This window comes from Trachurus japonicus, chromosome 13 (assembly GCF_045865225.1).
Source record: "Trachurus japonicus isolate A0001 chromosome 13, Traja_1.0".
Lineage (NCBI taxonomy): Eukaryota > Metazoa > Chordata > Actinopteri > Carangiformes > Carangidae > Trachurus > Trachurus japonicus.
In genome coordinates, this window is record NC_140919.1 from 25,926,214 (window position 1) to 25,944,542 (window position 18,329).

General features: G+C 40.3%; 1 protein-coding gene across 1 annotated transcript; it reads left to right on the top strand.

The window, feature by feature from the left end:
* Positions 1–36: 36 nt before the first annotated feature.
* unc119a1 (unc-119 lipid binding chaperone a1) lies at positions 37–18,264 on the top strand. Its single transcript, XM_085795558.1, has 5 exons — positions 37–374; positions 15,339–15,452; positions 15,768–15,861; positions 17,608–17,780; positions 17,908–18,264. Exons 1-5 carry the CDS (start codon positions 251–253, stop codon positions 18,018–18,020), a joined length of 618 nt encoding a protein of 205 aa, XP_085651684.1. The 5' UTR covers positions 37–250; the 3' UTR covers positions 18,021–18,264.
* The last annotated feature ends 65 nt before the right edge of the window (positions 18,265–18,329 follow it).

An 18,329-nucleotide genomic window follows, 5' to 3' on the forward strand; every position in this document is an offset into this window, starting at 1 on the left:
CGGGGAGGGGGGGAGGGAGGGAGCCTAGGGCTGATTTTTATCTTTTACCGGATCGAGAAAGGGAGGAGGCGCGGAGAATGAGTTATTCTTGTAGCAGCACAGAGCCTGTTTGCTGTACGCTGTATTAGGCAGCGCGTCACTCAAGGCTCCGACGCAAGTAAATCGGCTCCTGCGGCGACGACGCCGAGAGCATCAGAAAAGCCTCAGTCCCTGCCAGGGTGCGCACCCGATCAGCCCTCTTCTGTCGGACATGAAAGTGCAGCAAGGCTGCAACTCATCAGACATGGGGATCCCGGTTCGAACCGAAGAAGAATTGCGCAGAAATACCGTAATAACGCCCGAGGATGTGCTTGGGCTACAGAAGATCACCAAGAGTAAGTAACCTGCTCGTGTAATTGGCACGATCGGAAGAGTAGTTAAAGCCTCACAGTTCGAGGAGATTAGTGCAACCCATCTGCTGTTGCTTCCTATTATAGTGTCTTTACAATGTAGCATGACATTATTCTCTGTGCATTCACTGTTTCTATAGAGGAACCAGATACAGATACCATGGACAGCGACACAGTCTGAAAGGTCCTCAAAGGGTCTAGATTAAAAATAAGACCAAGTGAATTGAATCAGGGAGCAGTTACAGGTTTAATGTCACTTACCCAAGGACAGCTATTGATTGTGGGGACTGGACCTTAGATAGCTGGACTCCCCTGTGAATGATGGAAACAGCTTGTTGTCATTTACCAGTGTTATTGATGCCTCAGTTTTTGTTTTTTTTGGGTTTTTTTGGGGGGGGGGTGCTACTTGTTTGCATGATTGGAGGTGTTTTCATTTTTCTGAGTGTAGGCAGTCACTGATAGACATTGAAGGTGACTATTGAAGGTGACTATGTGTAGGCTACTTCTTGGTTTGCTTCTCAAATCCTACCAAAAAAAAAGAAAAACAGGAGAAAGAAAAAAACTGGCTCTTACTAACTCCTCACCTCAAGGCACCTGTGGCTCTGAGGTAACAGGTGGCCAGAGATGTGATCCACTGATTATAGCTCTTCAGTAGTCAGCTGGAACAAACACAAGGAAGGAGAGAATACTATCAGCCAGTTGCTTAACACACTATGGATGCTGTTTCCCTATTATGTCATAACAACAGGACAGGGTAGGCTGTTAAAGGCTGTAAGTCAACTCAACTCCAAGCCCCTCTATTATTACATAATATCACCCACTGTCACATGGATGAGTTTTTTTGCTGATAACATTAGGCTTCTGCTGACCAAGATGTTTGTGATGGCGGTTCAGGGCATCCAGATGGTGACTTGCTGCTGAAACACTGTCTAGTCAGGTCAGGACAGTGTCGGCTGTTATTTTGTCTGGGTGGCATTCGACACGAAAGTTAATGTTGAACCACAACAGAAAACTGAGATGTGTGGAATATTTAGCATGTATGGATTAATAAGTATCCTAGTTTAAAGAGAGATATATCGAAATTTAGTTTGCATGCTCTAATTAAGTGGTGTAAGAGTGAGCATGGCAGTCCACACTTATATTTAGAAATAGTAGACTGACAGTGAAATTACTAGCTTTCTATCTGGAGCTTTCAAGCTCTCCTCAAGAGCTTCATCATCAAATGTGATTATCAGTGACTCTGAGAGGGGATTAGAAGATTTGACTATACCTAGCGTATCGTTTGTGTGTGTGTGTGTGTGTGTGTGTGTGTGTGTGGGTGTGTATGTGTGAGTGTGTAATCATTTTTTGTCAAAGCCTAATGACATTCAGACTCCTTCCTCTGTCTTCACTAAATTAAGCACAATTAGTACAAATAAATAAATGTGTTATTTTTTTTATTATTATTTTTGTTTATATTTCAGATGTAAACAGTGGGATCAAACCATCATCATCATTTCTCATTCTATAAAATGCTTATTTACATTGATTTTCATTAACTCCACAGTTACAGCTGTATAGTTGCCAGTGAAATCGGGCGTCAAAACTGACCCCACTGACCTCCCCCAAAATGTCAGCACCAACTCTCTGCTCTCATCCTCTCTCACACCATCACATCTGTTTTCATTTGGTATCCCCTCAGAATAAAAGCAATGCCACGGCTGCGTCAGTGCGATAATGCCGAAATCACTCATGATGGTTCAGTAATCTCTGCTCTCCGCTGACATGTAATCTGGATTATGTCAGAAGGACTGTAACATAGCATTCTGCAATGTCGTGCACACCTCAGGTAATTAACGACCCTGCAGTTGAAGAGTGAGTGAGTTTGTTTACATCGTCGGCATCAGATTCCCAGCCATTCATTTACTGGCTCCCTACAGAAGCCCAATGGTCAAATACGGCTTCTGTAACCCGTCAACAATGACATATCTGAAGCATATGATATTTGACTTTATGTGAATGAACTGATGTCAAAACTGTTTCCTTGTTTCCTGTTAAAATTTCTCCCTGAGGCCCTGACTGTTTTAAACGGCAGAGCAGACAAAAGGCTGACACACACACACACACACACACACACACACACACACACACACACACACACACAAAGATATTGTAAGCAAAGAGTGCTACACAATTCAGGCTATCATTTTCGGCCGCCGAAGAAAGAAAATCGCAGTTGGGGAAGGGGGAAGCAGAAAATGCCTCACCCTGCAGTGTAAATGACTTTTCCAGTTGTGCTTTTGGGAGGTAAATGCCACCATTTTGGGGCAGCCCATAGCTCCAGTCTGTCACGGTGGTTCAGAGCTGATAAGCAAGGCACAGCGCCTCATTGTAACACAGGCTGAGAGGAGAAGAAATATAATCCAGGCAGATGAGAAGCGCCGCTGTGATATGAAAAATGGCACATTATCGTTTTACTGTTTACATGATGGATGGTTTATGATACACAGGCAGACACATAAACAGAAAACACTGCCGCTGCCAAATAAATCTCACATTTATAAACATCATTTTGTCACTGTATTTTAAAAAGAATGATGATAATTACTGATTGACAGCATTAGCTGTGAGATAAAGGGGGATCATTATCAGCATGTGTAATATTTGTTTTCTATATTATCATTTTTACCATGTTAGATATTGTGTTTCTGGAATCATTATGTGGTGAACATGTTATTTACTTGTCTGTTGTCCTCTCATCCACCATGTCTTGTTGTGCTTCCATGTAAGTGCAACAGAGAGAGAAAAGTGTACCTCTTACTGAAAATGCTCTTTGGTCTCTCACATTTGACTACAAGAGTATTCAAATGGAAAGATAAAGACACATTCCTCCAGTGGATTGTAGCACACCCTAATTCAAATTGAATTCAATAATGTGCATGGGGAAGGTTACAGCTGCAGATGGAGAGGGAAAGAAGGTAACAAGGTTGACCTAGCAGGAGCCGCGTGATGGAAACGTTTTTTTCCCAATTCATCAAATCCATCTTTTCCTCAGAAAGGCTTAACAAAGTAATAAAAGAAGTAACAGGTAATTACTTCAATTATCTGGTCTTCATCTTGCTGGGGACCCATTCCTCTCTGAAACATTCCTTTATTTTTTATCAACACTACGTCTTGCTCATCTGCATGTACTTCACATACACATTTTAGGACAGAAAGACATTTCATTAATCAAATGTCCAGTACTTTATAGAAACAACCCTTTCCAGAACTAGTCGTTTTTTAATATTAGAGTAAATTATAAAACAAGGTGGTAACATACAAGCAGTTCAATAAGTAGAAAAACCTGCATTCTTTAAAATTTCTACATATAACATACAAGTCAGAAATCTGTTGTTTCTGCAAGGTGCAGGTAACGTAACATATAGGTATAACAGCCAAGGAGATGTCTCTTCTTCCTTTGTTGGACCATGTGGCATTTTCAATGGGATTGACAGATTGTTTAGTCCAGATAGTTCGACCAGCATTAGCCCTAACCCATTACTTCATACTGTAAAATGTAACTATCGGGTGTGGATTTATGTCTGGATATGTCTGACATTCCTGAAAGGTTTCACAAGATAATACTATTTGTAGTGTTTTGTGCTTATACAGAATTTGTGTTGGAATGTGTGCTATGAGTTGGTTTCACAAACTGGGAGCATAAGAGGGAAACTTCCCATTGAAATTATTCCATGTTTACACTGAACTATAGGGAATCAAGAAAGTTGAAGAAGATATTGCATATGCCTTTCTTTACTAGAAATCGAGTAGATTGATAATTTATTAAGATGCCAGGCTGGCTGGCTGGCCCTGTTATTCTGGTCCCTTAAGTGTGTAAACAAAGTCTTAAAAGTCTTAGTCTAAAAGCAGAAGGATTTAAAGATGTTCAGATCAACCATATGTGAAGATTGGGACAAGTTTGTTCTCAAAGGCCTATACAGGGTTGAACCCAGTTATGCACAAAATGCTTACCTCCACACATCATCCTAGTCAATACACATAAACATGCTTGTCAGATTGAGAGCTTCAAAAGTAAAAAAAAAAAAAAAAAAGAAAGAAAGAAGGAAAAAGAAAAAGTTGTCTGATGTAGGCAATGAAGCCTGAAAGTGTTGAGAGAAGTGTTCAACAATCTGACAAGCATTTGTTTAAAGGCAAACTGGTACCCATAAAATAAAATGTCCAAACACAAGTGAACAACCATTGTCAACTAATTTTCAAGTTGACATTAGGCTATCTGATAAATATTCTAAAAAAAAGTCTTCTAAATAAGTCTTCTAAATGTCTTAATGACAGTCTTGAAGATTAAAATCTTATGATTTCAATGGTTGAGTTACAATCAGTGATATTATTTGAACAGTTTCTCTAATTTTACACTCCCTTCTGGTCTCGATAGATCTATGATTTCTTCACAACACAAGAGTCAATTTCCTCAGTGCAGTGCAGATAGAGACAAATAGACAAATAGACCTTCTTGATATAAAAACAAAATCTGAATTGTTATGTGCTGGGTAAGGGAGAAGCTCTAGACCCGCTGTAGGAATCTTGAGTAGGATCTACACTGGGGTGTAATTTTACCTCATCCAGATGATTTACTCAGGACAGTCTGGTTCCTTATCCACTAATAGGTGATCAATTGTTTGGCCTTTATGGTAATAAGCGTGGGACAAAGAGCAGTGCTTCTTTCTACATCAGGCGGGATACAGCTTTAATTAAAATTGATTGGTGCAGCCAGTTCTTAATCTCCCATGCACAGCTGTCACAAGGTTAGTCTCTCAGAGTGATTTGACATGGAGAGAGAGACGGCTTGTTGCAGCTACATAAATAATCAACACAATCCCACCAACTGTCTTTCACTTGTGTAAAACCAGACAGCTGTTCTTAAACTCAGAAACTATACCACAAGTGTTGTTATTGTAAAGGTGCATAATGTTGTAGAGCAAAATTAGTGCGTCAGCGTTTGACAGGGTTATTGATCAATACCACTGACTCTGTGATAACTAGCTGGTGTTGATATTTATGGCTCATCGTCTTGACTGAAGATGTGTGTTGTCTCAAAGATCCTGTTAGTACCAGTATAGGGGAATAATCCTAAAGACCTTAGAAATGTTAGAAGATCATTAGTGAAACATTTGGCTTGTGATCTTTCTTTGAAACACCCTTGAAACTCCTCTTAATAGATTTCAACAGAGGCCAAAATACAGAAATCAGAAGAGAAAATATCAACAGAGTCAAATGTCCCCATCATTCTCTGCTACAACCTGCCAAAGAACTGTCTGCTAATGCATTTCCTGCATAGTTTTTATCAAGGCTGGACAGGTCAAAGACATTTTCTCTGCTCTTTTTCTACAGTCCTCTGTGGCATTTAATTATCATGCATTTGTATGGCTTTATCTGTACACACTATTGGTTAAAAAAAATATGCACGTGAACTTACACAAGGAACATGAATGCAATTCAGAGACCTTGGTTTAAAAACTGTAGAACAAGTATCTGTTTTTATTTTTTCAAATTTCTTCGAGGCTTCTGGTTGAAGGAGAAATTAGAGCAGCTGAAATGCTGTAGCTGCTTTCAGTAGCCTGCTGTAAGAAGGGGTTGTAAGTGGGAACTTGGAGACGCAGCCAGAGCGTGATTCACACATTATTTAATTTATTTAATAATTGTTTGATTCTTATTCGATTGCAGAATAGGTTTTATTTAATTAGTAAAGAAAATATTACATAATTTTGCTGCATTGTATAGACAATGCGACATTTATTGACAAATCTACATACATGTACATCTCTAACAGATTAAGTCCAATGCAAAGTCTTGAAACTATATAAAGAATATTTCATTAAATGTATGTAAATGTATATTTAAATATCCTGTTCTCTTTAAAACTGCACTTTTTCCTAAAGGGATATTTCACCCAAAATTGAAATTTCACTCATTATCTACTCACCCTCATGTGGACTAAGGGCTGGGAGAAGTTTCAGTTATCCGTGGCTTCTCTGACTTACAGGGGGTCTCGGCGTAGCAATGCATGTCCATATAACGGTTGCAAATGGATACCAAATGTCTTCGTAACAAAAAGACACACCAAAAAACATCCAAATACCTCCATGCTGCTCGTATGTATGTCGCTCCTCTTCCCGGGTTCGTCAAATTTGGACGAACCAGGGTCTGTCCTCTTCCGTTACAAACAAGCTTGAAATATAGACTTTTTTTTTTTTCTGAACAATTTCGCATTTTGGGGCTTCAATACAAGACGGACATTACGTAGGAGCAGCATGGAGGTATTTGGATGTTTTTTGGTGTGTCTTTTTGTTACGAAGACAGTTGGTATCCATTTGCAACTGGACATGCACTGCTACGCCGAGACCCCCTGTTACTCAGAGAAGCCACGGAGGACTCTGAAACTTCTCCCAGCCCTTAGTCGACATGAGGGTGGGGAGATAATGAATGAAATTTAAATTTTGGGTGAACCATCCCTTTAAAACTTCTTGGGTACAAATTGGCATCGTCTGTAAGGCGTTTCTCTTTATAGATCACATCAAGAGATTAGGAAGAGTGAAGGGAGTGAGACAGACATCATTAGCGTCCCTCCAGGTTCCTCTCACAGCCTGACCCACAGTAACTGCAGTGGTCAAACAAACACTCCTCAGTGTGCTACTATTCATGCATCATGTGCTGCACAGTACATAAATGTAAGCTTAAACCAAACCCTAATTATTACAAAAGCCTTTGATCTCTTGAGGGCATTAATGTTTCAGGTAAAGTGAAAAGTTTCTCTTTGTTATCTTTACTTTTGTCATTTTTCTAGTAAAATGACTAATAGGATTTTCCAATGTGTTGAATATAATCCTTTGAAGAAAGAAAGAAATTATTTTTTTTAAACAGTCTGAGAAATGTGAAGCCCCTAAAGGGACACGGGGAGAAAACAAAAAACAAAAGTTTCTTGTGCGCACAAGAAGGTGATACTTCCATTATTTTCATAACTGGGAGGATCCTCTCATTTGCTGCAAGGGCAGAATTATCACTTGATATCACTTGATATCACTTGCGCATGAGCAACTTTTCTTTCTTTCCCCATGTCCCATTAGGGGCTCCATAGTGAAACACACTTTCTTGCATCGAGTCACAGCAAGTGGTTACCTTAGCTTAGCATAGAGACTGGAAATAGGGGTAAACAACTAGCCTGTTTGTATTACAGTAACAGTAACAGAATACACTTATTAGTAACTCTCAAGTAAACAAATACGATTTAGCATGTTGATTAGTGAGACTTGCAGGTGCAAGGTGGATTTTATGTCCTCATAAAATCCTCCCACTGACATAGACGTCGGAACTAGGGGTGCGGGGGGTGCGGCCGCACCCCCTCCCATCCGCCCCTCCCGCACTCCACCAGCCTCCCTATATCCACAGAATTAGCTTTAAAAAAAAAAATAAAATAAAATCTGAAAAAAACTGAATTTGTCTGACTTACACTTATCTCATATAAGGCAGATCTATGCTTTTGATGTGATATGCAGCCTGCCTGGCTCCATACAGCAGCCTGGCATCTGGCATAGTGGAGTCAGGCTGCTGTAGCGCTTCACTCCCTCCATTTCAGTCGAAAACGCTGTAGTACATACTCCAGGCCTGTGTGGAGCGTGTGTGGTGCTGTAGCGCTGCCACACAGAAACATCAACAACAGAGAAGAAGACAGAAAGCTTCCCCGCAGTATTCAAACTCCAGACATTAGAAGTGGATAAAATGTTGACTGGGAGTCGTGTCAGTGCAAATATGACGGTCGATAATGATTCAACGGGCGAGATTCAGCTGCAGTGTCCGAGGGACCGAGTTAGTTAGACGCTAAGTTACGTCCATAGACTGTTGCTAGGCTACACAGCGGTGTGTCTCGGTACAGGTAGAGCGGTGGGGATATGACATCATCGTTTCAGAAAAGATCCGTTTTGGGTGTTTTCGGACCACAAATGTGCAATGCTTCATAAAAGAAAAGTCCAGGTGCTTCAGCTGGCCTTTGAGAGAGACTGGACCCGGAAATGTCCAACCCAGTGGAAAGACGCTGTTCTTTAATGGCCACACTCGCTGCATACAACTCTTCTAAAGGTAACGCTAAGCCTCATTTAATGCATTTTGCCCGCCGTGGCATTGTTTATATCGTTTAGGCTATATCTTAAAGCTGAGTGTGGTTTTTTCCTGTCAGAATGTATGCTGCATCTGGCTGTGTGGTCTAGTAGCTTCAGTTGTTTCAGTGATGCGCAATGGCTGCGTGCGTGCGTGCGTAAAAGAGAGATGGCACACTGTGTGTGTGAGTGAACGAGGGAGCGCGGGGGGGGGGGGGTAATTTTCAGACAACGTCCGACTCTCCTAACAAAAATCCCGCACCCCCTCTCAGAAAATAGTTCCGACGTCCATGCCCACTGAGGTACATTATTTTTTCCCACTCAGTGATGCAGGCCAGAGAAAGATAAGAGGAAAGAATCTCATCTGCATTCAGATGTTCAGAGTTCACCCTCTCCATGAACCTCGCTGTTTGCCAGTTTGCCTACAGGTGTTATTAACTGACAGACATGAAACAGCCTGCCACCCAGGTGCACTGCATCATGACGTGTCGTCAACATAAGAATCTTAACGCTAATGTCACTAGTTGCCTTCGGCTATGGATTATTTTAAATTAAAGACATGTAAATGAGCACACATTGTTCTTCCTCATGTTTGGATTAATTCAACACAGAGTCTCAGCACGAACTGCAGGCCACAGAGAGTCAAATGGAAAGAATAAGGCATGTGAAGTCAATCCCTGTGGCTGAAAGACTGTAACTCCAGGCTAATCTTGGGGATTAAGGCGCTATAAGTGGCAGCTCACTTGCTCTTCATGAATGCCATTTTAGTGTCAGACAGGTTCTGCGTATCTGAATACAGGAACACAGCACGACTCAAGACTTGCTGCTAATTTTACTCAATTTACAGAAAGTGGCACATCTAGAAAGGATGGTATTACAGTATTTATTCCAATCGAGTAAAAATCATAATTAGATTGAACAATGTTCATGTGTAACAAGAAACTTGAGTTACAATTGAGTTACTATGATAAATGTTTGTACTGTAGCGATCATTTGGAACAACACAACAAAATCATTTTTGCAACACTAAAAACACGAAATTGGACACATGGAAGTCTTGTCAGTACATGAAAAGTAAATCCAGAATTTGACATTCCTCCTCATGTGTAATTATAGCAGATGAACAGGAGCTACTCACTTGCTACTAATCTATCATGTCGCACTGTGATTGAAGTCGCTGTTGATACATATCTTCTTAATATTCTGCATCAATTCTGCACAGTTCTATTCTTCCTTTTCTTCAGGGTTGCTGAAGCAGGCAGGCCTCGGGTACACCCTCATCAGATCCCAGATGAGCAACATTTCATTAGCATACCACTGATGCCAAACCCCAGATACACTCTTTTGATTCGCTGCTGCACCTTGTTGTTGCAGAGCAGCCAGGTGGATGAGGGGAAGGAGAAAGACAGACTAATCGAGCTGGCACACTATCAGAAGGAGTGTTGCTAGGTGACAGTGTTTAAGGAAGTGAAGTGGAGCATGTGTGTGTGTGTGTGTGTGTGTGTGTGTGTGTGTGTGTGTGTGTGTCTAGGTTAAAGATAGAAAAGAGGAAGACAGAAGGGAGGTATTTTCTGTCTGGAATCATTCAACCTTCATAATGTGGAGATAATGTGATTTTTTTTCAACTAGATTTGCATAGTTTGTCTTTGCATAGACGTAGCGTTAAAGATGTAGGGTGTAATTTCTCCCATTACTATCTTCTTCACTGACTTAGGCAGCATGGTGTTTCGTTTTACAACACAGTGAGGGTAGGGTACTGTATGTGAGAGCTTGTTCTCAAAGGAATAGTTTGACATTATGGGAGATGCACTTCCTTCCTTGCAGACTAAGATCAACACCGTCCTCTTATTGATAATAAAGATCTACAGCTGGTATAGGCAGTTACCTTAAAGGGATAGTTAGAGAGATAATTGACCATTACCATAATCCCTATAGTCATAGCAGTAGGTTTGTACCTTTAATTATCGGTGCAAGCTATTCTTAGAACGGCAGAGCAGAGCTGCGAGCTGCTCAGAGCTAATGGGATTTCTTGGTTTCCCTCATCAAACTCATCAAATACACAATCCAACAACTCCAAAACGCTCTGGTGGACAAGTTGTGACCTGCACATTCACCACGTTATGAGATAATAACAGAACGTTACGAGACGGAGTTGTTTTAAAAGGAAATTCATGCAAAACCGCTATAGGGATTATGGCACTGGGCCAATTTACCAAAATGTTGAACTATCCAAATGTCTTTGTCTTGCCTCTGGATTACCTTCTTTTCTTCACCCAAACCTTCCTGGATGCAGTTATGGAGATTTTTGACCCTAGTTCCTTGTGAAAAGTCTCCATATTGAATTCTGTTGATCATTGTGATCGAACACGAGATTGCCTAGATGTTTGTCATTTGTCTATAATCCTTTAAATCCATTTTGCAGTGAAGCTCAAGCTGTGTTCATATACTGTATTACTTTTAGAAATAACTGTGATGTTAAGTGCTTGAGAAATCACTGTCAAGAATGAATAATGTAATCTAACTACTTTAGACTAAATGGACAATGATCGCTAAACAAATTCAACAACTCTACTGTAAGATCCTGCCCTGGTTCACAAATGACAGGGAGCGAGCTGATTGGTTAGATCAAATAAAATATGAGGTGCCTAGAAATGACATTTATTTCAAACATAATATGCAGTTTTGGAAAACTGTAATTAAAAATCAAATAAAAAAATATTAAAGATTATTAAAGACCACATTTCCATATTTTCTCCCACTAAATAGGCCTGTTTCCCTCATGTTACGGTAGCCAAAAGATGGTAAACCAATTTTAATAACATCTGCAACCAGTCATGTTAGTATTATGTAAGGTTGAGAAGTGTCATTTGTCAAGAGAAGTAACATCACACTGTATTCTTAACTTAAAATCACAGAAAAAATATTAAGGATTATATCATTTTAAGTATGGTATGTATAATTCAGAGACGTAGATTTGATAACTTAACTGAAGCGTAGATGTTGCAAGCAAAGTAGTGCAAAAAATAAAATAAAATAAAATAAAGAAGAGGTTGCTTGGTATTTTTCCTTTTTCCGATGCCATAGTGACAGTTAGGGGAAGAAAAGCTGGGAGAGAGGGGTGAAGGGTTGACATACAGAAAAATGCACAAGATGGATTTGAATTCAGGCCGCTGCAGTATGGACTGATCTTATGCTCCACACAACATGACAGCAACATTGGGGGGAAAAAAGTAGGTCAAAACGGTGGTAATACTGACGGTATTGTATTTTATTGATCCGTCCATCGCCACTTTATACTGAGGAAAGGGGAGCTTTTAGTTATGACTTTGAATACATTACTTAGCTTTAACTATGCATTTCATCCTCTTCTGTAAATAGTATAATGTAAAACTACAGAAATATCTTTATAACTTCAGTGACCACACGACAAATTGGTGGTGCAGGTATTAATTTCCATTGTGGCATGATAACAAGGCTCAGCTCACAGTGTGACAGTGTTCTGCAGAGGCAAACATCAACATAACGTATTAAATTTCCCACTGTGAAGATTTTGAGGCTGCAATGGCCTCAACTACTGCGTCATTTTGAGAACACTTTAGATCACTTTATTGTCATGTAAAATAGGAGCAGTCAAGTGCAATTCATGTTATAGATGCATTCATTCAAGTATTATTGTTATATTATCATTATTATTAGGAGTAGTACTAGAAGTGGTAGTAGTTAGAGTGTTTGATGTGAACAGACATGCAGTGTCTATATCTATGAACTAAAGAGAACAGTTCTGCACAGTATTATATAATAGTATTTGCTTAAGTTTATGACTGCTATCTTCCAGTCAAGAGGATTTGAATGTGTGTGTTCATTTCTCTACTCTCTTCAGCTCTACATGATTACATTCAGGCTGTGGCGCGCAGCATTCAGGTACTCTATAAATACTGCCTGAGTGTTTTTTTTCTTGCTGTTGCTTTAGAATAAACACAGTCCCAGTCTAACAGGAGGCTTATAATATTCTCAGAGCAAATAAGCACCTCACATCAAATGAACTGGCACTAGAGGGCACTGCATCAAACAGCAGCTCTCTAACCCTCTTACTGGAGTTTGGAAGGAAACATAAAGGGACTTTGCAGTTTGTTTGTTTTTTTTTCTTTTTTTGGGGGGGGGGGGTTGTGCCAGAGCAGATTTACATGGAAATCTCTTGACCAGTCTTGTGACGTTTACCCTGGAAACAAAACTCTCTCATGTACAGCATGTGAACCCATCATCACGAAGTCCTGTGGATTCTGCAACGCAAGTGCATGTATACTAATTCGCTGCACACATGCATCCATTCAGTAAAATACAACCCCCTTCCCAAATCAGCTGTTATTCTACAGTTTTTCTGTTGTTGTTTTTTAAAAGCATATTAGTTCATGAGACATGGTTTTACAAGCATAACCTGCCAAGACATGTGGTCTTGCAGTTACACAATATTTCACAAACCATCGAGACATGAAACCTGTGATTATACAAGTCAAAAGATTACATAATATTCTTCACTTATACATATAAATATAATGTAATATAATATATAATATAATATAATATAATATAATATATTTTTAGGACTTTTTTTTCTTTTCTTTTTTTAGTCCTGTGCTTAATCTGGTCGTGAAAGCAGAGTATTTTTGAACACTGTAATGCAGAGTGCATAAAAAACATGAAGATCTGCAGAGATGATGTGATGAATGATGATGTGAAAAGGAGCATAATAGTAGTCTTACAGACAGACAGTGTGATTAGGGGCTTGAAGCTCAAGTTGTCTGTTATTTCATTTTTATTGTGCAGCGCTTTGTGACATTCTGTTCTCTGTATTAAAGTAAGATCCTTGTTTTGTATGGTGGAGCACTGAAAGACTGTAGTCTTGACATGATGCAGTCTGACTTCATCACTTGTAAACAATTGCATTTAAATTATCTAATTAGCCTAACTGAGCAGCACAACATGAGAACAAGACACTTGTCATCTTTGTCATTGTTTTATAGTCAGAAGGTTTTAAATTTCACTTTTGATTCGTCAGTGATTTTTACTTACACCAGTGTTCGCTCACTGTGGTAAATAGCACTCTAAATAATAATGTTTCACTAGAGGGACATTTTTAGACAAGGTGTCAGGTATAGTGTCCTGTACTTTATGAAAACGTCTATAAATATCTTCAAGCAGGTGGCTAAAGCCTGTGTGGTCCATCTGCTCCCTAACCCTCAGAATAATAACGGATGCAACTGTGTGAATGCGAGTGCAAGTGTGCGTGTGCATGTGTAACCATAAGCATGTGTACAAATATAGAGATACTTCTCTGTGTGTATTAAAACTGAAGTCAGAGTCAGAAAGACAGAGAGAAAGTTAAAAAGTAAGAAAGACCCTTCAAGGCTTATGCAACATAGACAGCCAATAATAACTGCACTGACCATAACCCTAATGAGATAGTAGGTGCATGTGTGTGTGTGTGTCTGTGTGTGCGTGCATGCATGTTTTGTGTGTGTTTCCCAACCAGTTGGTCCATGTGATGGTAAAACACAATAAGCCTCTTAGGTCTAATCCTGCCCTGTTGGGAGGGGAGTGTCTCACACATGCTTACACATGCACACATAAATGGTCACACACACACACACACACACACACACACACACAGTGCCAGCGTGGCCAAATCTGTCACCCTGCTCAGGATACTTGGGTTTCTCTCTTCCCCTGGACTTGTGCTCGCTGGACTTGACAACCTTGCTGTTCACTGTAGGCTATGTTACAGAAAACTAAAACATATAAACATTCAGTATCATGGATTACCAAAGTGTCCAACTCTCCCATGAAGTGCCTGTGTGCAAATCTTTTCTGTTGACATAATATGTTATTTTTCTCCATAATTTGTAGATATCACTATCATCACTGTTAAAGACGTAACCAGCATTAAGTACAACATGCAATCACCAGCACAACATACATTATATAGCACACTGTGCTCGGTGAGCTGTAAATACTAATCAGCTTAATACTGTTTCTGTTTTAGAAGAAGAAACTATACTTGAAAGAATAAAATATATAGTAAGTAGGTGAGAGAGCAAATCAGAGTCATCGTGGTCAGCGGTGTATTTCTTTTCTGGTTAACAAGCAATGAATGAATAAATGAATGTTTTCATCTTGTATATTGAGATCACACTAATATACAGTGAATGCACAGCAGAATAATGTGAACAGTGGTATTTCCTGGCCGTGAGTCTTTCCTTTTTGTGTTCCAGGGCCTAAGAATAAAATGTGTTGTATAATAAAGACATTTCAAAGTCTAATTTGGAAGATTGGCATTTTAAAATGAAAGTGACTTGTCTTGACTATTTTGGTGTGTATAAACTGAGGACAGGAATTACTTAAGCACTGTTGGACTGATTCTTTCTTTTTTGGATATATTTAACTCTCAGTTAATACAGTACAGGCGCAGAAGATGAATGACCTGGCCGCTCAACACAAAGCTGGAGTAGCTTAAGTGTATTTCTTGTATTTCTTTCTTCTAAGTGTATGCTTTATGAATGAGCCTGATGGTTCACAATGTGTCTGACCCGGCTCGCTCTCTGAGCTTTTATTAGTGTAGCCGCTCAAGAGACTGTTGTTGTTATTGTCGGTGTAATTTCTCAGTGTAGAGAGAGAAAAATAGCTGCCTTGGAATTATTGTGAGGTTACATTGAAGGCTAGTGGATTGTGCTGTAGTGACAGCTTTAATTCAATTATAAAACAGATTATACTACGTATGTACTGACACATACTAAAGCTTCTTTTCTCTTCTTCTTTTTTCCAGATTATCTTTGTTCTCCAGAAGAAAATGTCCACATGATCGACTTCACCAGGTTTAAGATCCGCGACATGGAAACAGGGACAGTCCTGTTTGAGATCACTAAACCTCCAACGCCAGGTCAGCTCTAAATAATGCAATATATCGCCCAGACCCAGTTTAAGTTTCCTCAGTTGCCACTATTTTTATCTCACTCCTTACGTCAGTATTTCAGACATTATTGTATATTTTTCTTGTCTCCATGACACTGCAGAGGATATTGATGATAATAATAGAAAATGTAATAATGGGTTTTTATCTTGACAGGCCCATAACACTGTGAAAGGAAAAGACTGTCTGTACAGTGAGAACAAAAAAAGATCTCACTCTGTGAAATAATGAGCTGAAGTAAGTTTGACTTCAAAGCTCTTTCATTTATTTTCTTTCAAAATTTAGCGGGAGATAAAAAGCAATGTGACCCCAATGCTGGCCGTTTCGTCCGATACCAGTTCACCCCAGCGTTCCTGCAGCTGCGGCAGGTCGGAGCCACGTAAGTCAAAGTCCACAGAGAGAGAGAGAGAGAGAGAGAGAGAGAGAGAGAGAGAGAGAGAGAGAGAGAAATAAAGAGAGGGAGCGAGAGAGAGGGAGATGTGTCAATGTATAAGATCATTGATGCAATGATATCCTGTTCAACCCTGCTGCTCTGACACCAGACACCTATTTCACGTAGGAGGAGTGTGGGCTTCAGTGTGAGACAACAGGGGCCAATGATGATGATGATGATGATGATGATGATGATGATGATGATGATGATGATGATGTTGATGATGAGTGTGAACGTACAGAGCAGCCCGGCCCACATGCTGAGTCAAGCACCAGACTGTCAGTGCTCCTCAGTAGTGTTCATCATCCCACTCCTACTCTGTGACTGCAATCCAACCCAACAACTGACTCATCTACATAATCCAGGCCTAATGAAAGAGCTCAGTGTGTATTAGATATCATGTGTTTTGTATAGAGACTTTTATGGAGGGGGGGAGGTTTCACACAGAATGTAGGAAATAAGATGATTGTTGTTCTTGGCAACCAAAATAAGGGATATTTTTTACATAATTTTATCCGTTAGTGCAATTATCCCAAAGTGAAAGAACATCATTTCATCCAAAGCATAATTAGCAGGTACAGTTGTTCAAAACCAAAAACAATGAGTAGTGCACTCAACCGCTTTGGCCTCCATTCATGCTCACCATGCAGGTCTTTTGTAGTTCAATACTTATTTTCCCCTCTGTATGTGTAAATGTGTGATTGTCAACCACTCGGGTCAGATAACTTTAAAGGGACAATGGAGTTCAACATTTTGGCAAATTGGCCCATTGCCATAATCCCTATATAGTTTTAGCAGTAGGTTTGTTACCTTTAAAGGGACAACGAGGAGTTTTGGAAAGTGAAGTGTTTTCACACTACATTTACCATTAGCCTCTGCGCGCACGGTGAAATTTTTGGACCGGCACAAGACGGACATCTTGCCAAGAATGTTTTCATTCATCAAGAATGAAAGTCGGAGGTTCGAAGACAATCACATACCGTCGTAGTTTTGACCATCAACGGCGATTCGGCAGCGTTATTCTCATGACCCGCCGGGCAGCGTCCGCGAAACCGAAAGTAAGGAAACGCTGGTCGACTCGCCCAGCATTTCCACCATTAATTAAAATAACAAAATAACGATAGAGACAAAACGATATATTTATCGAAAATGGAGCCATTAACAAGTGTGGGTAGCGTAGATTCATCCACATTAATGTGAGACTTTTTTATAACCAAATAGAAACTCCTCGTTGTCCCTTTACAGTAATTGTCGGTGCAAGCTGTTTTGAGATCAGCAGAGCAGAGCCATGAGCTGCTCAGAGCTACGCTATGGAGGCTAATGGGATTTCTTGGTTTCCCTCATCAAACTCATCAAATACACAATCCAACAACTCCAAAACGCTCTCATGGAGCAGAGAGATAATAACAGAACGCTGCGAGGCCGAGTTGTTTTAGAGGTAAATACATGCAAAACCACTGACGTGCGTTGCTGTCGGGGGAAGTTTTTCGGCAAGCAGTCTCTGAATTTGCCTCGAAAACAACTCTGTCTCATAGCGTGGTTAAATAAAGAGACCAAGATAAAATGGATCAACAGTTGGCTTGTTTGCAACCTGTGTGATCGTCAAATGACCAAACTACATTAGAATTAACAACGACACCTCTAAAGTTGAACAGATACTGGTTTCTAAAATGACTTGCCGTATCGTTGCAGGGTGGAGTTTACAGTGGGCGACACCCCCATCAACAACTTCCGCATGATTGAGAGACACTACTTCCGCGATCAGCTGCTCAAGAGCTTTGACTTTGAGTTTGGCTTCTGCATGCCGAGCAGCAAGAACACGTGCGAGCACATCTACGAGTTCCCGGCACTGTCTGAGGACATCAGTGAGTGTCGCACACACACACACAGGCAACAAGAGACAAATACACCCACACACAGATGTTTTATCCGATCTAACAGGAAGTGATGTTACAAAATCCTGATTGTTTCTGTGTTCCTCCTTTTCCCCAGTGCGCGAGATGATCCTGAATCCTTATGAGACGCAGTCTGACAGCTTCTACTTTGTGGACAACAAGCTGGTGATGCACAACAAGGCAGATTATTCCTACAGTGGGGGGCCATAGGAAGACGTCCACCCTCTGGCCCTTTCGCTCTCCCCTGTTCTAGACATTCTCCATGATCCAGGTACCACTTCAGGACCAGAAGCAGAAGGACTGACGGACAAATCGCTGGCAGTAAATACACTCGTCTCACTCCTGTTAGACTTCATGTATTTCCATTCAGGTATTCAGCCACCTGACCAGTCCAGTCAGATTTCTCCCTCTGCCTCTTTGCAGGAACATTGAATTCTGCCAGTTTTACCATCAATCTGCATCAGTGTGTGTTGTCTGCGTGCGTGTGTGTGTGTTTGTGTGTGTGTGTGAACGAGCGAG